This window comes from Capricornis sumatraensis, chromosome 17 (assembly GCF_032405125.1).
Source record: "Capricornis sumatraensis isolate serow.1 chromosome 17, serow.2, whole genome shotgun sequence".
In the NCBI taxonomy this organism is placed as follows: Eukaryota; Metazoa; Chordata; class Mammalia; order Artiodactyla; family Bovidae; genus Capricornis; species Capricornis sumatraensis.
The window spans coordinates 72,966,901-72,989,326 of NC_091085.1; the positions used below are offsets into that span (position 1 = coordinate 72,966,901).

The following is a 22,426-nucleotide window of genomic DNA, read 5'->3' on the forward strand; positions in this document are numbered from 1 at the left end:
CTTGGTAATGTGCTGTATATTACATTGGCTTTGCGTTCCTGGCATAAACCCCAGTTAATCATGGTGTACGCTCCTTGTAATGTGTTGCTGAGTTCGGTCTCCTAGTGTTTTTGTTGAGCAGTTTTGTGTCTGCGTTCATCGGGGTGTTGGCCTGTGATTTCCTTTCCTTATGGCATCCTTGTCTGGTTATGGTATCATTACGCTGGCCTCGTGAAGTGAGTTTGGAGTGTTCCCTCCTCCTGTATTTTTGGAAGGGTTTGAGAAGGATCCCTATCAATTCTTCTTTGAATGTCTGGTAGAATTCACCAGTCAATCTAACTGGTCCTGGACTTCTTTTGGTTGGGAGGTTTTTAATTACTGATTCAACTTCCTTACTAGTAATCAGTCTGTTCAGATTTTCTGTTTCTTCATAATTAAGTCTCAGAAAAATATATTTCTAGGCATTTATCCATTTCTTCTGGGTCATCCAATTTGTTGGCATTTAACTGTTCATAGTAGTCTCTTATGATTCTGTATATTTCTGTGGCACCAGTTGTAATGTAGCCTCTTTCATTTCTGATTTTTATTTGAGCCATTTTTTTTTCTTGCCGAGTCTAGATAATGGTTTGTCAATTTTGTTTATGTTTTCAAAGAACCAGCTTTTAGTTTTACCGATCTTCTCTATCGTCTTTTTAAAGAACGGTTCTGTTCTGTCTAGTATAATAGTAGCATTGGCTGGGATGGATCCCCTTTGCCGCTTGGGCTTTTTTCTAGTTGGCGGAGAGCGGGGCCACTCTCCCGGGCGTGCGGGCCTCTCACCGCAGAGGCTTCTCCTGTGCTGCAGCACGGGCTCCCGGGCGTGCGGGCTCAGGACTTGCGGCTCGAGGGCCCCGGATCACAGCTTCAGGCCTGGAGTTGCTCCACGGCGCACGGGCTCTTCCTGGATCAGGGACAGAACCTGCGTCTCCTGCGTCGGCAGGCGGGTTCTTTACCACTGAGCCACCAGGGAAGCCCTTGATTGTCTTTTTAATTTGCATTTCCTTCACATCTGCTCTGCTCCTTCTTTCCTTCTACTTTGTTCTTTTTCTAGTTCCTTGAGGTGTAAAGTTGTTGGAGACTTTGTCTCTTGAGGTTTCTGGCTGTGAACATCCCTCTTAGAATAGCTTTTGCTGCAGCCCATGAAGTCTTGTTATATCCGTTTTAACCAGTATTTTTTCTAACAGAAGTATAGCTCTTCCCACTTTGCTCTGGTTTACATTTGCATGGAGTATCTTTTTCTGTCCCTTCCATTTTCGCTCTGTGTACCGTCATGTCAGAAATGATTCTCTTGTAGGCAGCATAGAGATGGATGCTCTCAATCCATTCAGCCAGTCTGTCTTTTGACTGGAGAATCCACTCAGTCCATTTAACGATTGACTGTGTTTTGCCCTGGTTTGTGGAAACAGTTGACTTTCAGCCTCGACCCTTGGTTTTGCCCCTTCTACTTTCACCCTGGGGTTGTCCTTAGCAACAAAGGCCGCTGACGGAGGCCTGCTCTGCGCGAGGCACCGGGCCGGGTGTTCCCCATCACATCCCTGCTGCAGCCCTCTGTGATGGGTGCAGTTCTCACCCCGTTTTAGAGGTGAGGACACAGAAGTGTGGAGAGGCTAATCTCCAAGTTTAGCCACTGTTTGTGGAGCTGCCCCCGTGTGCCAAGACCCAGACGTGTCCCGGGAATCAGGGGCCTCCTCGGGGAAGCCCTCTCCCCTGCCCTCTCTGGGCCCCAGCGGCTCTGCTCTGGCTGTGTCCCCTGGGCACCCTGCTCCAGGCTCGGGTGGACTCTGCGTCGGAGCGTGCGCCCCCTCCCCACTTCCTGATCCCGGTCAGGAGGCAGTCCCTGTTAGGGAGCCCTGAAAAGGGCAAGAGGTGACCACGCCACTTTTTTTCTCAACAGGGAGGATCTGGTTATCTCTGATTTCTGGAGCTCAGCACTAGGTGGGTGCCATGGGGCTCAGGCTGGAGGTGGCTGGGGTGGGAGGAGGGCCTGACAGTGGGCAAAGCAGGGGATCCAGCCCTCATCGGGTGACGTCTGCTTCACGGCAGGGTGTCCATGCTGGGTTCTAATGCTGACTCCAACCCGCCCCCCCCTTACAACTGTGTGTCTTTCAGCATTAACCCTGGTCCTCGGCTTCTTTATCTGTGGAATGGACATGAAAACGTACATGTTCTGTAGTGCAGTTGTATGAAGTATTTCCTGAAGTGCTTACAGCGGTGCTTGCTTGCTGCACCAGAGGCAGTGGATGTTACTTGTCATTGTGCTGTTGAAATTTACATTTATCCTGCTCTCTCCCCTGACCTTACACGGCTGTTACACCCTATTCCTAAACCTGATGGGTGATAACACAAGTATGCCATAGTTATAGTCTTTATGGAGGGACTTTTGTTGTTCATTATACATAATTTCTATTATTTTTTTAAAGTAATCAGTGATCAAACTTGTGCCCCCTGCAGTGGACGTGCAGAGTCCTAACCACTGGACCACGAGGCAAGTCCCCATATACATAATTTTTCATGCAAAAAGCTTTTTACCAAATTTAAGGTAATGTTCTTAGTGTATATTTTCAGAGGTGGAAGTGGTCAACTTGCTATCCGCTTTCTGGTTGTTGTCCAGAAAGCGTTCACTGATTCTTTGAGCAGCATGAATGCGGAGAGCCAGCTCTCTATGTAGCCTTCTGTAGCCTGGGTCCTATTTCAAGGTGTCTTTGCTGATAAGTCAACGTTGGTATCTTATTAATGGGAATAGACATATGGCTGTTTGCTTTCTGTTTTGTTCTGCATACAGATCTGATCTACTGAAGTCAGTGCCAGTGACAGAAAGGGAGATGAGAACTCACCACCCTGTGAAACGATTGAGTAGTTTCCTTAGCCTCGAGACGCCCAGCCTGTTTTTAAATTTTTTACACGTTAAATGTTCTCACTCCCAGTAATTTATAAGATCATTTTGAGAGTTCTTCTTTTATTAGAAAAGTAGTATTTCAGGCCACAATTGCATGTACTGGTTGCCTCTTACTAAATTAGGATGAGTTAACACAAGCATTAGATGGACATTGTGGCCGCGGATGAACCTGACTTTTGCTTGAAGCATTCCCTTCGTTGAGGCCGTGGGTACCCAGGCGCCAGCCGCTGTCAGCTTGGGGTGGGTGCCGCTGCACACCCCTACGTGTGGCGGGCGGGAGGCCGGCAGCCCCTTCTTTGGGGAGTGAAGGCTTTCGCGCCCTGCTCCCCAGGCCATGGATGGTTTAATTCCTGGGTCACAGCATGCCCTGTGACTGTGCAGGGCCTGCTCTTTCAGAAACCATCACCGGGTGTCTCCGGAAACACCTGAAACAGTTGAGGGCCCCCGAGGGGCCTCTCTCGGAAGCCCTGGGACACCTGCATCTCGCCGCCCCCCCGGTGGAGGCAGATGCGGCCCCTGGCTCCGTCCCGGAAGAGACCCTGGTCCCAGGGACCTGCTGCTTCAAGTGTGTGTGTTACGGCATTGGGAACTTCGCCAGCTGCGTCACAGCTAGAAGCCAGCTGGCGTTTCTGCTCCTCCTCCTGGAGCGGTGCCAGGTGAGTGCATCCTTTACCGTCCCCCTCCTTGGTCTCGTGCGCACGCTGACAGAGCCCCTCGTCGCCCTCTGCAGATTCCCAGGAGTCACTGCTGGGTGTACGACCCTCTGTTTAGTCGACTAGAAATCGCGGTCCTCAACGCCCTGGGCGTGGTGGTTCTCGGGGAGAACGAGGTATGTGGTTAGGGGCGCGAGGGGCCCCGCACTCGGGGGCCTCTCGCACGGGGCTGGCTTGTCGCTCCCACGTGGACCTGTGCGGTCCTGTCAGAGGGAGAGACTAGGTGATGACACTGTGTGTGGTTTGCACGGTCCTCCTGAGGCCTGTGTGCCTGCAGTGCCCGGTGCTGGGCGTGTCGCTGCAGGAGGGGAGAGGGCGCGGTCTCTGCACCTCCTGAGGGCTGTGTGCCCGCTGTGCTCAGTGCTGGGCATGTCACTGCACAAGGGGGAGAGGGCGCAGTCTCTGCACCTCCTGAAGGCTGTGCGCCCACTGTGCTCAGTGGTGGGCGTGTTGCTGCACGAGGGGAGAGGGCATGGTCTCTGCACCTCGTGAAGCCCTTCTGCCGGGAGGTGCCCCATTCCAGGGGTGGGAGGCGCAGCCCAGCCCCCGGCTGAGTTTGGGGATCTGAGACCTCCAGAAAGAAGGCTCTCTAGAGGGGGTGGCTGCACCCCAAGGTAATGTTTGAAAAGGCCCGAGTCACGATGGGGAGCTGCAGAGAGTGACGGGACGGTTCCCGAGGGCCCTGGCCCTGCCTCAGTCCAGAGCCGTCCGTGTCCGCAGGGCACGTGTGTTCAGCAGGCGTGAGTTTTCTGGGCTTCCGACGTCCGGGTTTAGTCTCGTGTAATTCTGTAGCATCGCCTGTGCCGCGGACGGCGCACAGGGCGACGCAGGAGTGTCTCTCCCTTCGGTGCTTGAGGTCGCTGCCCCCTCCGCCTCCCGTCCTCCCAGCTGCGCTAACCGTGGGGACAGGGAACATGTGCAGGCAGCCGTGTCGTGGGGGTGACGCCCGCACACCACTGCACTCATCTTCCGGCGCTGAGCGAGGCTGGCTAGGGTTAACCCCCCTTGCTGTCAGATGCGTGCTCACCTCGTGCGTGTTGGACCCCAGGAAGGGAAGCGGAGCGTGTGCGGGGAGCCCACCGTCTTCTACATGCCGCACTGCGGGACGGCGCTCTACAACAACCTGCTGTGGAGGAACTGGTCGGTGGACGCCCTTTCCAAGGTGGTCATTGTCGGCAACAGCTTCAGGGCGCTCGAGGAGAGGTGAGTGGGTCGCCGGGGTGAACCCGGTCCTCAAGTCCCCCCTGGACAGGGCTGGGCTGCGAGATGTCAGTCTGGGTCACGCTGGGAAGCAGGCTGTCTTTCTGCAAATAATTTCTCCCTTCCCTTAGGGCGGCAGAGACGGCTTTTCTAGATGGGGGAGAACAGTCATTTCTTAACAACTAACACAGTATCCTTGGTCTGCTTCACACACACTGTCGTTTCTCCCTAATGAGACGGGCAGTGACGGGGGCATTTACGCACATCCCCATTTGAAAAGATTTCTTGCTCTAATTAAGTCATCTTGCCTTTCTGTGTCGTAAGGGGAATGAACCTGGTCTCGTACTGCCTAATCATGTTTTCAACAATTTTGGTTTCTAGGTTGTTGACAAGGATTCTGCATAAACATTACCCATATGTTGTAAAGGTATCTGCCTGAGTGGAGGGGCTGGGGTGGACAGCCTGGGAAGTTGTACTGTCTCTGTTGCTGTGGAGAATCCTGGTCTGCCTTTACCAGTAGTGGTGGGTGCTTGCGAGGGTCTGTGGTCCAGAAAGCTGTGTTTGAGTGCATCTCCTCGTTTTCCCTTAATTTCCTCTGTTCTCGGTATCTGATCCAACTTACGCACTGTCCTTGGGGACTCCAACTCACTGCACTAAGTACTAAAAGCACCTGATTCCTTGGAGTGATGAGTAAACCAGGACTCTAACTCGGGAGGGTGGGGCTTGCTGGGCCTGTCAAGTTTGTTTCACTTTTGGATCTTTCTGCTCAGATTCTGACAGGCCTGGAGGAGCTGGCGTTCCCTCAGACCCCAAGGTACATGGACGTATTTAACGACACCTCCATCCACTGGTTTCCTGTAGAAAAGCTAACGCAGCTCCCCATGGACACTTGGGCGTTTCGGGAGGAGCCAGATTACCGGGACTGCGAGGACCTCGAGATCATCAGGAAGAAGACAGAGGAGCCTCCCCACGCTGACCTGAGCTCGCTGTGAGGGGCCCGTGGCGTAGGGGCTGCAGGGCGCCCTCTCATAGAGCAGGGAGGACGCTGGCTCTGATGTAAGACGCCGTTTATTTCCCAGCGCGCCCCCAGCAGGTGCGCGGCCTACTTGGCCATGTCGATGAGGCTCTGCAGCGAGGTGGGCACCCAGGTCTTCTCGCCCTGCACGAACACCACGCCGCGGTCGATGTAGATGACGATGCGGCCGAAGGTGTACAGCTGCTTGCCCTCGTGCCGCTTCCCGATGACCGGCATGAAGACGATGTTGTGCTCCTCGGCCTTGGTCTCGATGAGGTCCTTGAAGTTCATGGGCACGGCGCTGGCGGCCACGCCGATGCCCCGCTGAGCCATGTTCTCAGCCTCGCGCCGCTCCTGCATGGCCTCGTACTGGAAGTCCTTCCTCCGCTCCGTGTGCGTGAGGTAGGCGATGTGCTCGCGTGCGCCGGGCTGCATGTAGGCACCTGCGAGGCGCGGGGGCAGGGTTAGGGCGAGGTCAGGGCGGGGCCCGGCCCACCCACAGAGCCCAGGTGCCCTAGCAGGGTAGGGGTGGACAGCTGGCTGTGGCCATGTAAGAACTTCTGGTTCATGCCTAATGACCAGAGGTTATAAAACACTCAACAACCCTGACAGTCATCAGCCTCTGTTCCCCACTTGCTAGGGCTTTCACCCCACACATCCCCAAAGGCAGCTTTCAGAACCCTGAAACATAAGGCCAACACTATTAATAGATGTATTCGGGGCCGAAACACAGATGTTGAAGGGTCCCCAAATGCCCAGTGCTAACTGAGGGGTCCAGAGGGGAGACTGTTCCAGGGGCTCAGGGTGGCCAAGGAGGAGGTCTGGGGTGTGAGAAGAGAGATGCCCACCAGTGTCCCCGGGAGGCCTGGGTGAGCAGAGGTCAGGTCAGACACACGTTCACCTCACTACACAGTATACAGTCTGTGTCATCCTGTATTAGGCTAAGCAGAAAGAACTGAATAGAAAGTACAGTCCCAGCTGCCACTCTGTGACCTTGTCTGTGAAAGATGGGACTGGCTGAGGGGACCCCCTGACCCACCAGGCAGCAGGACCTCCCAAGAGCTGAGTATTATCCAGGGGTAGGTAGTAAGTGAACAGTCAGCTGCCTCCTCCTGACACCACCTATACTGAGCGTGGTCCACACTCACTCACCCGGCGCCCTGGGTCCTTGCTGAGACCCGGAAGTGGGGCCTTGCTCCTGTTCTACAGGAGAGACGAAGGGTTAACTCCTAAGTGTTAGAGGGGCCACCCAGCTCCCGCCGGGCAGACGCACCAAGGAGTCGCCAGCACAGTGGTGACGAGGTGGACCCGGCTCATGTGAGCCTCGTTCAGGGACAGCGCTCCTCAGCCGCAGCTGAGATGGGGGGCAGCTGCGGACTAAGTTAACTACGTGGTGGGGCTGAGACAGTCTGTGTCCTGGAGCCACAGGTGTGAACTCTGACTCAGTGTGGGGCCCCCACTCACCGACATTGGAGGACACCGCCCTGTTCATGATGTCGAGAGCCTCGTTGAACTTGTCCTTGACGGACGGGTGCGCCAGCACTTGGTCTGAGAACATGGACTTCCAGCCCAGGTACCACTTGGTGATCTCCTCATAATTGGGGCTATTGCTCAGCCAGGAGCACAGCACCTGCCCAGAGGAGGCAGGTGAGACGCCAGGGTCCGTCCACCTGCTCGTCTGGGGCCCGGTCTGCACGCTGGTGACGCTTGCAGGGTTTCAGGGGCTGAATGGGGTCAGCTCAGCAGTGAAGGGCCCTGCACGCAGCCTCTGCGCCTGGGCCTCCCCCCCCTACCCTCGGGCCCCATGTGGCAAGTGTTCAATAAAAGGTGCACACTGTGGTCCTGCCTGTGTAGTTCCTTCCTGTGCGGCCCCAGTCACCCCAGCTGTCCCCCCGCACCCCACGAGCTGACGCGGGCTCACCTGCAGCCACTTGGGGAAGAAGTGCTTCTCGAGAAGGCCCACCAGGCTGGAGACGGAGACCATCCCCTCCCAGTCGATGGCCCAGTAGAAGGCGTCCATGTGCTGCTGGTGGGGGCTGATGGCCAGCTCCCCGAGGCACACCCCTGGAAGAGAGAGCCAGCCTCTCAGGCATAGTCACTGTGTCCGCCTCCGAGCTGCTGTTAAAGGCCGAGTGTAAGCTCTCGATGTGGCAATTCTTAAAAACCATTTCCTTCCCTAACCCAGAATTAGCTCCAAGTTTAGAATCCAGTGGGACAAAAGTTTGAGGACCCCTGTGGCTGCCCTGTCACCAGAGGCCCAAAGCAGAGCTCAGGAAGCAGGCAGAAAGGCCCGGGTACACCTGGGATCCGGGCACCTCTCGGGAGAAGTCCGCACTGGATGCGGCTGTTGTTTCCCCGGCTCCTTACCCAGCTTGGGCACGATGTTCTTGACCATGAAGGCCTCCCAGGAGCCGGGGGTAAAGACGTCTTTCCAGGGCTGGAGAATGAGCTTGGCTGAGGAGTCGCTGGGATGCCACTTCTGCAGGGCGCTGGCCAGCTTGCTGCGGATGGGGGAGTAGAGCGGCTCCAGGCGCGCCTGCATGAGCGGCAGCCACGGGTGGACCCACGAGTGGATGGGCACCGTGTCCGTCAGCGGGTTCCAGCTCTCCACCTGCAGAGGGAGTGTAAGGGGCCTGAGTTCACGCAGCCTGTGGGGCAGGCAGACGATGCCCTCCTGGCTGAGCAAGCGTATGGGGGGACACAGCCTCCATTACATTCCCCCAAGACAGGGTTATTCAACCACCAGTACACCTACACTGTTTGTATTAAGTCTCGGAAACGGTACAATTCTAAGTCACTGAAGAAACCAAGTAAATGAATTCCCTACAAAGCGGGCTTCGAGGAACGGCTCTGAGGCTGGAGCTGACGTGACAGCCACTGAAGACCACTGCTGCCCGAGCCCCGGCCCCCACCCCGTGGGCGCACCTCCTTCTGCAGCTTGGGGAAGATGAGCTGCTCCAGGATGTTGTCCAGCACCCACACGGGGATGAGGGGGGCCCAGCTGTCCAGGAAGTCCACCATCGGGTCGCAGTTCCTCGGCTGCCACTGTGCAACGATGCTCCGGACAAACGGCATCCAAACTTCCCAGATCAGCCTGCAGGTGCGGGGGGGGGTGGGGGTGGGGGGCTGGTTACACGCCCAGCTGGTCCCACTACCCCCGCCCCCACCTCTGGGGCAGGACTGCAGACACCCAACAGCAGGGCCCTCCCGTCAGGAAACCATTGGCCGGCCCACAGCTCTCGTGGCTCCCACTCAGCCTCGGGGTGTTTCCTGGGTGTTCCTGCCTCCCTGGTGGGGCGGCTGCAGGCACTTTCCCACCTGGGGCTCTACTGCAGAGCCGACCCCTCAGGTCCGGGCTTCAGCGTCAGCCTCCCGAGACCTGTACCTCCACCTGCACCTGTATGTGCACACACACGTGGCACCCTTGCCATTCATGCTCAGCCTGGTATCTGTCCACTCCGTTACCACCCACCTTGTCCCTTCCTGGAGACCGGCCCTGCCTCACTCCCAGGTGAGTCCGGCGAGGACAGATAGATCCTCAGCGCACACAAGGGGAGGGTGAGCGGGTGGGCGAATCCACGTTCCCTGAGCGGCGCCCACAGGCGCCCGGGGCCCACACAGGCCGAGCCCCGCCGCCCGGCCGGGAGCGCTCCCCCATCGCTCCCAAGAGCACTTAGATGGGCGAGTCTAAGTTTCCAGAGCAGCACCCGCAGGTACCCAGGGGGCTGAGCCCCGCCGCCCGGCCGGGAGCGCTCCTCCACCGCCCCCAGAAGCACCTGTGGAAGGCGTCCGCTGAGAGGTCCTGCCCGCCGTGCGACAGCAGCTGGTCGTTCTCCAGGAGGCTCTTCCACTGGGAGATGGTCTCGATGCCGTACGTGCAGTCCTGAGGAGGAAGACACAGCGGCTGAGCGCAGCCGGCCGCCCCTCGCCCTCCGGACCGTCTGGAGCCCGGGCCGCCCCAGGCGAGAGGCGGCGCGGCGGTCTCCCCTGCCCGCTCACCTTGAGGGGGTCCCACTCCTTGAAGTAGTCCTTCATGAGTGGGTAGACGATGGCCACGGCCAGGTCCACGCGGTCGGACATCCGGTACTCCTCGTAGTACTTGTCCCGCAGCGTCTGGAAGACGCGGGCGCACTCGTCCAGTGTGAGCGGGTCACTGCAGCCGGGCTGCAGGCGCCGCTCGCACTCCTCCACGAGCGCCAGCACCTCGCTCAGGCTGGCGATGGCCCGCTGCTCCTGCTGCAGCGCGCCCGCCGCCTTCTCCAGCTCGTGCGTCAAGTTCACCACCACGTCCCGCTCGTACTGCAGCTGCCGGTCGTTGCGGATGATCTCCTGCTCCGTCAGCTCGATGAGCAGCTGCAGGTTGTGCTCCAGCTCGGGCAGCGCGAAGCCGGGCGCCCGGGCCTCCTTGCCCGGCAGGGGGGGCGGCTGTGCCTGCGGCGGGAGCCCGTCGTCCGGGACGCTGTGCTTGTGGCTGATCTGGCTGTAGCTGTAGTACACCTTCTGCTCCCGGCCGGTCATGTCGATGACCTGGGGAGGGCGGAGGGGCCCGCGGGTGAACGTGCGCCACCGCTGCCCCTTAGGATGTGCACCGAAGCCCGGGGAGGGCGCCACGCTCGTGGGAGCCTGTGAGCACTGCTCAGCGGAGCTGGGGAAGGGCTCAGCAGAGGCCAGGGACCCGACCACCAGGGACAAACGGACAAGCCCTCCCCTGGGGCCTCTGGACAGACTAGACGGAAAACCGATGACATACACATGGGACTATGTCGTTGAGATGAAGCTCTTTTCACACAAGAGTAGAGGCTGTACTGATTAAAGCAGGTAATAAAACAACACAGTCAAAAATATCTTGGTAAAAAATGCACATTTCAACAAAAAGACCTGAAAAGATATACATCACAGGTGTGAAAACTGGTCATTTATGGGGAAAATAATGTTGATACTTTCGCAGTTGTCTACAAGGTACCGCGTACTGCACTGCGGGAAGAGCTGTTCTGTTTTTTAATGTAAAAACATGACACACAAAACCCACAGAGGCAGCCAAGGAAATGAGGTGCTTTCAGTGTCGGGACGACTAACAGTGAGAACAGGATGGTACTGAAACGAAGTACCGCCGTCACGAGCCAAGACTGCGACCCGGGACCACCTGAACTGGAACACCCAGGAAGCTGTCCCCTCCGCTCCAGCCCTCGGCCCGACCAGACCCGTGGCCGCAAAGGCTCCGGCTGCGACTTCCTGCCAGGTCCCCAGATGACCTGCCACCTGACCTTGGAGAACCCACTGAACTCTCGGTTCTGTGACGCACAGTGACCTCCTGCAGCAGACACCTGTCACCTCTGTCCCCTGGGGCAGTGATGGGAAAGCCTCTCAGTCTGCACATGCCTGGGGCCGAAAGTCGGGTCACCTTAAGAGGCCACGTGGGGATGCCCCGAGTGCCCCTCCTGATCAGAGACTCCAAGAGCTTCCAATGCTTCAACCTGGCGACTGCACTTCTAGGAATCGAGTCTGAAGAACTGTCCCCAGCACAGACAGGGCTCTATGCACAAAGTGACCTGCCCCAGGCGGACCCAGCCATGTTCAAGGTCTAGCAACAGAACACTAGAAACTGGCAGCCTTAGCACCGTCATGTTGGGGGGCGGGGGGCGGGGCGGCGATGATGACCCTGAGTGCAGGGAACGGACAGAGGCTGCTACCCGCGATAAAAGCACATGCACACACCCTCCCGCCCCTGCACAGAAGACCCGCAGGAGCCTTACGAGCAGGTGCTCGCTGACCGCCTCTCGTGTGTGGGGTAACTGCGTGTCTCCCAGACCCCCATCCAGGGTGGGCATCTATGGGCACCTACCTTGACCTGAGAAAGCTCCTTCTGGGGAGCGGTGAGCTTCTTACTAATCCTGCCCTTGGCTTTCAGCTCTTCCACAGTCTTGTAAGAATACTTGGGCTTCTTCTTGCTTCCGCTCGGGTCTTTCCTCCACTGGCTCAGCTCCTTCTGAAATTCCTGAGTCAGAGGGACATGGTCCATCAGAAGATGAAAGGGCTGCTGAGACCTCCACACGGTTCCATGCTGAGAATGGTGCTGTGGGATGCTGACCCCTCCGAGGAGGCTGCCTGACACCCACTCCCACTGACAAAGGCGAGACCCTGTCCCCACACCCCCATTTCTGACCACACTGGTTACTTGTGTGCTGTGTTCCCTGTTGATGGCGGGACACCAGCCTCTGGCCCGTGCTGGTGCACAGAGTGAGCTTGACCCCGGAACCCCGGACGCTGGCTGAGCTAACGAACGAGCAGACAGATCAACCCCGACCGACAGGCGCACAGGCCAGCCGGGCCGCCTCCCAACCCACCTCCTCGGCCTCCTCTTCCGAGTCGACCACGGGGAAGTCCTGCAGGGACTGGGTGGTGCGCTCCGAGCCGTACGCCCCCACCGCACCTTTGCCCTTCCTCTGCTTGGCTTCGATTGGGTTAATGATGCCTGATGGATTTCAGAGAGACAGACTTGCAGTCATTGCCGTCATGTGGGTGTGCCACGCGCGGAGACCCGCTCCCTGGTCCTCCCATGGGACAGCACACCGCCCAGAGAGGAGCTGCTCCTGCCCGCCCCACCTGGCCCTGCTGCCGATATCACAGAGCAGTGTGCCAACAGGAGTGCACGCAGGCCCTGAGGGCCGCTTCCACTGCGGTCACTCACTTAGCAGACGGGAGTAGTTATAACCGACTCTGGCCTACGCTGTTTGCCTGGAAGCCAGTTACTACGGGAAGGGTATGTTGATTCTGACTAAAGAGAGGGGGAGCCGCCATTTAAACACCATCTGTTTTCTTATTATATTATATATATACACACACTTCCCTGGTGGCTCAGCTGGTAAAGAATCTGGCTGCAGTGCAGGAGACCAGGGTTCGATCCCTGGGTCGGGAAGATCCCCTGGAGAAGGGCATGGCAACCCACCCAAGGATGCTCGCCTGGAGAATTCCAGAGCAAAGGGGCCTGGTGGCTCCAGTCCATAGGCTCACAGAGTCGGACACGAATGAGTGACAATCTCTCACCACCCATACTTATCACACTCGTGTGATACTCCACATTGGTAGTCCCTATCTCTTACGCTTGCTTTGCTCTATACTAGTTTGCGCCTTGAAAATAAATGCATTTTTCTTGTAAAAAAGTTTACAAACGGGACTACAGCATTTCCGTGAAGAAGTGCCCCCACCCCAAACTTCCCACCAGACCCTTTCCAGCTCGTACTGTTGAGCTCCCAAATTAGAACAGCCTTCACTCTCATTCCAGGCCACCTTTCCAATCTTCACTCAAGTCCATGGATGCTTCATGCAGCTAAGCTACCTATCCTGCCCCCTTGTGAGCAGAGCCCAGGCACAGTAACATGAGCAAGGAGAGTGGGCTGTGGTGTGGAGACAGCTTGCAGAATAAGGAAGCTGCGGGGGCTGACCGGGGCAGGAGCTGTCAGCTAACCCAATCCCCGCCAACCTCCTCAACTGTAGCTTATCTACAACCTAGGAGAAACTGTCTGATTTTTAAACACTGGCAACTGATCTGACTTTTTAGAAACACTGGGCAGGCCAGAAAGAAGCTTGTTTTCAGCCCATCAGGCTGTATGAAGCCTGACCCTCCCCCATGCTGAAATACGGCATCTTATGTAACCTGAGTTTTGATAAAGCACGGAGCTTAGAGCACAACTGTCACATTCTGGCAGAAAAGCAACAAAGCAGAGCAAAGGCAGAGCGCGCCCCTCCCTGCCCCCCGAGCGGGGCACCACACCTTGAGCGTTCTTCCCCAGGCCCCTTCCGGGCACATAGCCCATTTTCTGAAGAAGCTTCTGTCCGATTCCTTTTGTGTGTCTTTCCCAGCTGCCGAAATCCATGAAAGATTTGGTTCCTCCTGCAAAACCTTTCTGGCTGGGCTTAAAATTGCCACCCTGAAAACAAAGAAGGAAAAACCTAAGCAAGCAAGCTCGGCTGATGCAACCATGGCCGGGCAGTCCCGGAGCTCTGTGAGAAGTACCCTATGAACCACAAGGACCCCGGGGACGTCTCCGGACAGCGCAAAGACTGCCCGGCACAGCCACCCCTGGGAAACCTGCTCCCACAGGGACAGGCCCACACGACCGGCCCCCAGCAGATGCCAGGGCCACAGCAACCTTCTGGGGATATTACGAAGGTCACAGCCCTTCAATAAAGATGCTACCGTTTTTAACTTCTTTGGTCCGAAATCCTTAGGAAATTCATCCTGCTTCACGGGTTTCTCTTCATCGTCGGAGTCCTCCAGCTCCGCCTCCTCTGCCGCCCCTTTCTTGAGCCCCGCGCTGATGAAGTTGACAGGGGCCGAGTAGTCGCGGGCCCTGCGGGCAAACACAAGGGGGTCTGTAAGAACTCTCTCAGGAGAGCTCCTCAGAGCAGACCTCATGGGATCCATTTTAAAAAAGCAGCGCTGACTCCTATCCTCAGTGCCCCAGACCCGGCTCCCCTGTAATCACATTCGACACTTTGACCTGATGTCTCAACTCTGTGACTTCAGACTTACCAATGACAGCATAGAGTTGACTAAAAATTCTAAGTATGATGTGACTGTCCACCTTTCCTTTTAGTTAATACATTTTAAAAAACCCCAAAACAAAAACTATAACTTGAGGACTTTCCTGGTCGTCCAGTGGTTAAGAATCTGCCTGCCCACACAGGGGACAGAGGTTTAGTCTCTGGTCTGGGAAGATCCCACATGCCATGGGCAACTAAGCCCATGCGCCTTCTAGCCCACACTCCACAACTAAAGAAGCCCCCATGATGAGAAGCCTGTACATGGCAACTAGAGAGCAGCCCCATCTCAGCTAGAGAAAGCCCTCACAGCAAAGACCCAGTGTGGCCAAAAGTTAATTAACATTAAACAACAGTAACTTGGTAAATTCGATTAAGGCAGGAAAAGGTTTAAGAAATAAAGCCTGTTAATAGTACTAGTAAAATGGAGGAATACATTCAAACATCAGTAATCATAATAACTGATGATAATAAACATAAATAGGAAGCCGTCAAACAGGAGATGGCAAGAGTGAACACTGACATTTCAGGAATCGATGAACTAAAATGGACTGGAATGGGTGTATTTAATTCAGATGACCATTATATCTACTACTGTGGGCAAGAATCCTTAAAAGAAATGAGGTAGCCATCATAGTCAACAAAAGAGTCTGAAATGCAGTACTTGGGTGCAACCTCTAAAATGACAGAATGATCTCTGTCCGTTTCCAAGGCAAACCATTTAATATCACAGTAATCCAAGTCTATGCCTCGACCAGTAATGCTGAAGAAGCTGAAGTTGAACAGTTCTATGATGACCTATAAGACCTTCTAGAACTAACACCAAAAAAAGATGTCCTTTTCATCACACGGGACTGGAATGTAAACGTAGGAAGACAAGAGACAGCCAGAGCAGCAGCCAAGTTTGGCCTTGGGGTACAAAATGACGCAGGGCAAAGGCTAACAGGGTTCTGCCGAGAGAGCGCACTGATCATAGCAAACATCCGTTTCCAACAGCACAAGGTTCGACTCTACGCGTGGACCTCACCAAATGGTCGAAACCGAGATCAGATGGATTATACTCTCTGCAGCTGAAGACGGAGACGCTGTATGCAGTTAGCAAAGACAAGACCAGGAGCTGACTGTGGCTCAGAACATGAACACATTACAAAATCCAGACGTAAACTGAAGACAGTAGGGAAAACCATTCAGTAAGACCTAAATCAAATCCCTTAATGATTATACAGTGGAAGTGACAAAGATGCAAGGGATTAGATCTGAAAATCGAATCGCCATAGATTAGATCTATGGATCGCCATAGATCGAATTAGATCTATTAGATCTCCAATAGCCTCAAGAACTATGGATGGAGGTTCGTAACGCTGAACAGGAGGCAGTGATCAAGACCATCCCCAAGAAAAACAAATGCAAAAAGGCAAAATGGTCGTCTGAGGAGGGCTTACAAATAGCTGAGAAAAGACGAGAAGCAAAGGGCAAAGGAGAAAAGGAAAGATATACCCATCTGAAATAGAGTTCCAAAAAATAGCAAGGAGAGATAAGAAAGCCTTCCTAAGTGAACAATGCAAAAGAAATAGAAGAAAACAATAGAATGGGAAAGACTAGAGATCTCTCCAAGAAAATTAGAGCTATCAAGGGAAATTTTTGTGCAAAGATGGGCACAATAAAGGACAGAAATGGTATGGACCTATTGGAAGCAGAAGATATTAAGAAGAGGTGACAAGAATATACAGAAGAACTATACCAAAAGGATCTTCATGACCCAGATAACCACGATGGTGTGATCACTCACCTAGAGCCAGACATCCTGGAATGCAAAACCAAGCAGGCCTTAGGAAGCGTCAATACGAACAAAGTTAGTGGAGGTGATGGAATTCCAGTTGAGTTATTTCAAATGCTAAAAGATGCTGCTGCTAAAGTGCTGCACTCAATATGCCAACAAATTTGGAAAACTCAGCAGTGGCCAAAGGACTAGAAAAGGTCAGTTTCCATTCCAATTCCAAAGAAAGGCAATGCCAAAGAATGCTCAAATACTGCACAATTGCTCTCATTTCACATGATATAGCAAAGAAATGCTCAAAATTCTCCAAGCCAGGCTTCAGCAATACGTGAACCGTGAACTTCCAGATGTTCAAGCTGGATGTAGAAAACGCAGAGGAACCAGAGATCAAATTGCTAACATCTGCTGGATCATAGAAAAAGCAAGAGAGTTCCAGAAAAAAACATCTACTTCAGCATTACTGATTACCCTAAATCCTTTGTTGTGGATCACAACAAACTCTGGAAAATTCTTAAGAGATAGGAATACCAGACCACCCAACCTACTTCCTGAGAAATCCGTATGCAAGACAATAAGCAACAGTTAGAACTGGACATGGAACAGTGGACTGGTTCCAAACTGGGAAAGGACTATGTCAAGGCTGTATATTGTCACCCTGCTTATTTAACTTATGTGCAGAACACATCATGCAAAATGCCAGGCTGGATGAAGCACAAGGTGGAATCAAGATTGCCAGGAGAAATATCAATAACCTCAGATATGCAGTTGACACCACCCTTAAGGCAGAAAGTGAAGAGGAACTAAAGAGCCTCTTGATGAAGGTGAAAGAGGAGAGTGAAAAAGTTGGCTTAAAACTTCAGCTTCAAAGCTTAAAACTCAACAATCAGCTCTTAAGAGTAATGGAAATAAAAACAAAAATAAACAAATGGAACCAAATTAATCTCAAACGCTTTTGCACAGCAAAGGAAACCATAAACAAAACGAAAAGACAACTCACAAACTGGGAGAAAATATTTGCAAAAGATGCGACCAACAAGGGATTAATCTCTAAAGTCTACAAATAGCTCAGGCAGCTCAATATTTTTTTTAAAAAATCACAAAACGGGCAGAAGCCCTAAATAGACATTTTCCCAAAGACACACAGCTGGCCAAGAGGCAAATAAAAACATGCCCAACACCGCTAGTAAGAGAAACGGAAATAAAAACTTCAATAAGATATCACCTCACACCAATCAGAACGGCCATCATCAAAAACTCTACAAACAACAAATGCTAGAGAGGGCGTGGAGGAAAGGAGACCCAGTTGGTGGGAACATTAGTTGGTGCCGCCACTGGGGAGACAGTATGAGGTGCCTTAAAAGACTAAGAGCAGAGCCACCGATTGATCCAGGAATATCACTCCTGGGCATGTACCCATGGAAAACCGTAATTCAGAAAGATCTGTGCACCCCAGGACCTCCCAGATGGCCCGTCGTTAAGAATCAGCCTTGCGATGCACGGGACGCAGGTTTGATCCTTAGCTGGGGAAACTTAAATCCCATAAGACGCAGGGCAAGTCAGTCCTCACACAACTACGGAGTTCATGTGCCACAACTAAGATCCAATGCAGCCAAATAAATAAATACCGAAAAAGATAACATGCATCCTAGTATCCACTGCAGCACTATTTACCACAGCCAGGACATGGGAGCAACCTAATGGCCATCAGCAGATGGGCGGACAAAGATGTGGAATGATCATATACACGACGGAATATTACTTGGTCATTAAACACAATGAAATAATGCCACCTGCAGCAACATACATGGGCCGAGAGACTGCGTTACGAAGTGAACTGCGACAGAGAAAGACAAACATAGGCGTTCAAAACGACACAAATGAACTTGTTTCCAAGGCAGAAACAGACTCACAGATCTCGAAATCGAACTTGTGGCTGCCAAAGGGAAAGTGTCGGGGGAGGGATAAATTAAAGAGCTCAGGGTTAACACGCACACACCTATGAAACAGACAAGGACCTACCGTGCACCACAGAGAACTCTACTCAATACTGTGTAACAACCTATATAGGAAAGGTGGCGTCTCTCCACATATTTCTATGTATATACTTATAAACAGAAATACACACGTATGACGGATTCACTTTGCTCTACACATGAAACTAACACAACATTTAAGTAAACAACACTATCCTCCCCGCCCCCCGCAAAAAATTTGTTTTGGACACTATTTCAAGCACAAAAATCAAATAAGAAAAGACACGTTCATAAGTCCCTATCGTAAATATAATACACTTAAGGGAGATTATATGAACGGAAAGAACATTAGCAATTCTACCAATCATTCTTAGAAAAGCTCGTGTTCATTAAATGTACTCATGAAAACTATCACAGCTAAGAAATTAACTCTGTGAGATGGAAAGTACTGATTTTATCCAATCGCCTCAAGAACAGTACTTACAGTAAGCTCTTAATCACAGCTCCCCTTTGTATAAACTGGACCTGACAGTTCTGTACTGTGTGGTTAAAGAAGAGCGAAAAGAATCCATTGAAAAAGCCCAGGAATACTGCAACATAAGGTGATGCTTTCTAAAATGACTAACCTAGTAAATAAACATCCCTGTGGCAGTAAGATCCACAGAGGAATTTCGCCCTAAGAGATGCCATATGAGAGCCCAACGCCAGATCAGACCCTGATTCTCACAGCTCAGCTGCGTGACTCGCCGCTGTTTCCTAATCTGTGAAACTTACCCCGTTTTACACCTAGTGCCTCTCTCAGCAGGTCAGTGAGGCCAGGCCCGTGAGACCAGGACCCACAGGTCCTGGCTGCTGTTAGTATCTTACGATCATACATTCCTGCCCTATGATCCACACTGTCCACTGTTAACATTTCTTGCCAGATGAAAAGAGGCTGAATGGATCTCTGCTCTTTCTCCCTCTTTTGTGAAAAATGTACAGTCTCAACGGGCTGGAGCATCCAGGCTTCAGGTGGGGACACACAGACTAACCTCAGTCTGCTACAGTCTGCTCAAACACGCTGCAGCCCCCACACACGACTTCACACCAAGGAGGCGGCGGCTTTCAGCCTGAACTCCCAGCCCGCAGCTGCCCTCCCAGCCCAGTCTCCACCACCTCTCCCCGGACCACCGCCCGGGTCTCATCACACAGCCCCGCTTCCACTCTGGCTTCCCAGGGTCGTCTGCACACACACTCCCCCTGCCACGTCTCGCCCCCTCTGCACAGACCACAGTCCCCTCCTTTCCCTCTCCCCCGTCTCCCCACAAGACCACTCACACCCTCCTGGACGCCCTGCTCCGCCCATCAGGGGGCTCTGCTCCCTCCTGCCCCTCACCACTCAATCTTCCCTGACCTCCCAGAACGGGTCAACACCCGGAAAAGTACTCCCCCTCCAGTCCTACGTCAGTTAAAAACTTCCATTTGTGAGCCTGCCTTCATCCTCCAGGGTCTGGGCTCCTGGAAGGGAAGGACTGGGGCTGCAGCACAAGGCTTTAGATACATGATCGCTCACTCATGATTGGTCAGTGAGAGAGCAGCACTCTGTCTGAAGGAGGAACTGGGCTCCCTGGCTGAGGTCGCAGCTAAGGGGCTCAGGGAGGCCGGGAGAGAAGCGTACTTAGCGGGGTAGCTCCCAACGCCTGGGGAAAGCGGTCCGCACCAGCCATACCGTTTGCCTCCAAAGCTGGGCCTCTCCTCATCTGAGTCTCGCTCTGCCCACACTCCGTAGGTGGCCTCTTCCTTGGTCTGCCAGTGGCGCTGCCGGTTGGGGTTGAATTCATTCTGGAGATCCCAGTCGGTGATCTCAAAGTTCTCCCGCTCGTCCTCGTCATCATCCATGTGGCCTTCCCCGTCCCGGTACAGGTGGGACAGCGACATGGCCCGTCACTGAAGGGAGGCAGGGAAAAGGCACAGTTTGTGACAAGTCCTAGGGCAGCAGCAGAAAGCTGCCCTCACAACTTCCTCCAAACTAAAATCCACTGAAGTCACTGTTACAATTCAATAAAGCAGATGCTAAAAACGTATTTTACAAAACAGGTACCAAAACAGAATAAAAAAGACCAGTCCCAACAGTCCATGTGGTTAAAAACATATTTCCTTCTCAATGTTGTCAAACATCACCCACACGCACATACGCACAAACCATGTAAAAACAATTTAAGGATGTTATTCTACGGATGACTGCCTCACAAATGAGGCAAACATCTTCCTGGATATTATTTTTTTCTATTGTTGAGTGAAGAGTTTCATCTGGACTTATAACAGTTGAACAAAGTGATTTCTTTTTTTTAGAAAACACTTATATATAACCCTCAGGTTTTCTTCCCCAGACAGGAACCTCTTTGAGGCACTAGAAGGCAGTAGTGATTATGAATACGACCTTAAAACAGCACACATCTGTGAACCCGAATGCAGCAATCCACTCAGGGTAGCTGGGTGATGAGATTCAGCTGTCTCTTAAGTGGATTAACTACAGTACCAACCTTAGAGAAGGCTTGTGCGGCAGAATCAATGAGATGGCTCTTTCAAAACACTTAGCTCACAGGAAGTGCTTGTTACTCTAGTCCCAGATTAGGTCTATGGCCCCTCCTATTACTGGATTAGCATGGAACAAAGTGATTGTGAAAGCAGGTGCTGAAATCACACAGACCAAGTTCAAATCCCCACTCTACCTGGTACTCAATGCATGAATATTAAACGCAGACCAAGTGCCAAGCATGGGGCACCACAACGCAATACATTAGGTGCATGACAGCGCTGTGGCCTCCGTCTCAGTTCAGTTGCTCAGTCGTGTCCGACTCTTTGCGACCCCATGAATCACAGCACGCCAGGCCTCCCTGTCCATCACCATCTCCCGGAGTTCACTCAGACTCATGTCCATCGAGTCCGTGATGCCATCCTGCCATCCCATCCTCGGTCGTCCCCTGCCAAAAGTAGGCTTCAGGGACAGCCAACTCGCAACACTTCTAAGGCGAGTTCAAACTCTGGTCAGCTCTGTAGGAAAGTTTTCCCTTCTTAACTCAACTCACTGGTGCAATGGTTGGGTCCTACCGGTCCCAACGTCATCCAGGCGCGAAAAAGGTGGGAAATATTCTCAGAGGAGTGGCCGATCACCGCTGCCTCCTCGGACACAGGGCATGGTAAAAAGCACGGAGCTGTCACGAGTTACAGAGCCCCCAGGAGGTGCTAAGTAAGCCCTTGCTGGACGCCTCAGGCCGATAATCTAATATAGGCATCAAGGCACCTCTACGAGGGAGGAGGTACTGCTAGCGCCTTCGAACCTCAGACTTCAGTAAAACGAGGCTGAGAAATTAACTTCCCTAGGTTCCACGGCTGGTGAGGCTTGAAACCAGGTGAACTGCAGCCAGGGCTCGGCGTCTCGCTGCCGCGCCGTCCAGGGCCCGCGGTGGAGGTTCGGGGTCCAAGTCGGCCGGGAGACCCCGAGCAGCCCCGCCCCCGGCCCGCTGCGGACGAGCTGTCTGCCAAAGGGAAGCGCGACCGGCGAGGCCGAGGCCCGCTTCCGCGAGCCAGAGCCCCGTCTCCGACTGGCACGGACACCCCCGCGTCCCCTACCCGTCCACTCCCGGGCCCAGCTCACCTCTCCCCGGCTCAGCGGACCAAACTCAGCGCCCCACTCGGTGCGAGAAACGCGCCACTAAGGCGCCGGAACGCGGATGCGGCGCACCGGAAATGACATCACGTCAGCGGATATGACGCGCCCGTTGCCATGGCATCAGTGGGACGCTGGGGCGGCTTTGGATTTAGAGCATTTGAGTTATTGATATGGTGAAGGTTTTCGCGGCCGAGAACGGCTAAGGGCTGTTTTTCTGTTGTTTCTTGTCGCGCTCACTTCGTGGTGACGCCCGCCTCTGACGACTGGTACGGACGTCGCCGAGCCACCCTGGCCGAGAGAGATTCCTTTGTCAGCCTGAGATTCTAAATCTGCAAAATGGGGATATGAGACTAGCTCCTGGGACAGTTGTGCATGAGACATTTGCGGTGGGGTGGGGACGGCACATGACATTCAAATAGGAATAATGAAGGTCAAGACTGTCTCCTGGATCTTCGAGTCTCTCAGTATAAGCACGGTCGTGGGCCCGGAGCGGTTGCCTTTTACAGGAGTTTGATTAAGTGAAGGATTAAATGGGCAAACTCCCAAGTATTCTGCCAGGCAATCTCTGCATTCTCTTCCTTTCCAACAGGTTGGTAAATAAATCAGTTCACTGATCTAATAAAAATGTACCTAGTGCCACA

General features: G+C 53.5%; 2 protein-coding genes across 2 annotated transcripts in view; one reads left to right on the top strand and one right to left on the bottom strand.

Annotated features, from left to right (window-relative positions):
* SRRD (SRR1 domain containing) overlaps positions 1–7,614 on the top strand; it is a 22,766-nt gene extending 15,152 nt beyond the window's left edge. The window contains exons 2-7 of the mRNA XM_068989628.1: positions 1,913–1,953; positions 3,311–3,570; positions 3,645–3,743; positions 4,676–4,830; positions 5,209–5,254; positions 5,598–7,614. Of these exons, the coding sequence (XP_068845729.1) occupies positions 1,913–1,953; positions 3,311–3,570; positions 3,645–3,743; positions 4,676–4,830; positions 5,209–5,254; positions 5,598–5,819 (823 nt within the window). The 3' untranslated portion in view covers positions 5,820–7,614. The remainder of the gene's footprint in view (positions 1–1,912; positions 1,954–3,310; positions 3,571–3,644; positions 3,744–4,675; positions 4,831–5,208; positions 5,255–5,597) is intronic.
* On the bottom strand, positions 5,835–21,825 carry TFIP11 (tuftelin interacting protein 11). The gene is made up of 13 exons (XM_068990296.1): positions 21,771–21,825; positions 19,842–20,059; positions 14,040–14,193; positions 13,614–13,770; positions 12,187–12,314; positions 11,685–11,837; positions 9,842–10,369; positions 9,619–9,725; positions 8,768–8,936; positions 8,210–8,453; positions 7,764–7,906; positions 7,307–7,472; positions 5,835–6,285 (listed from the first exon to the last, which is right to left on the bottom strand). Exons 2-13 carry the CDS (start codon positions 20,048–20,050, stop codon positions 5,930–5,932), a joined length of 2,514 nt encoding a protein of 837 aa, XP_068846397.1. The 5' UTR covers positions 20,051–20,059; positions 21,771–21,825; the 3' UTR covers positions 5,835–5,929.
* Between the last annotated feature and the right edge of the window lie 601 nt (positions 21,826–22,426).

Excerpts from the sequence above, each read along its gene's own strand:
- TFIP11 (XM_068990296.1), bottom strand. The coding sequence starts at position 20,050 with ATGTCGCTGTCCCACCTGTACCGGGACGGGGAAGGCCACATGGATGAT. Across the intron at positions 8,937-9,618 it reads TCAGCGGACGCCTTCCACAG|GCTGATCTGGGAAGTTTGGA; the intron begins GTGCTTCTGGGG and ends CCGCACCTGCAG. Across the intron at positions 7,473-7,763 it reads TCTTCCCCAAGTGGCTGCAG|GTGCTGTGCTCCTGGCTGAG; the intron begins GTGAGCCCGCGT and ends TCCTCTGGGCAG.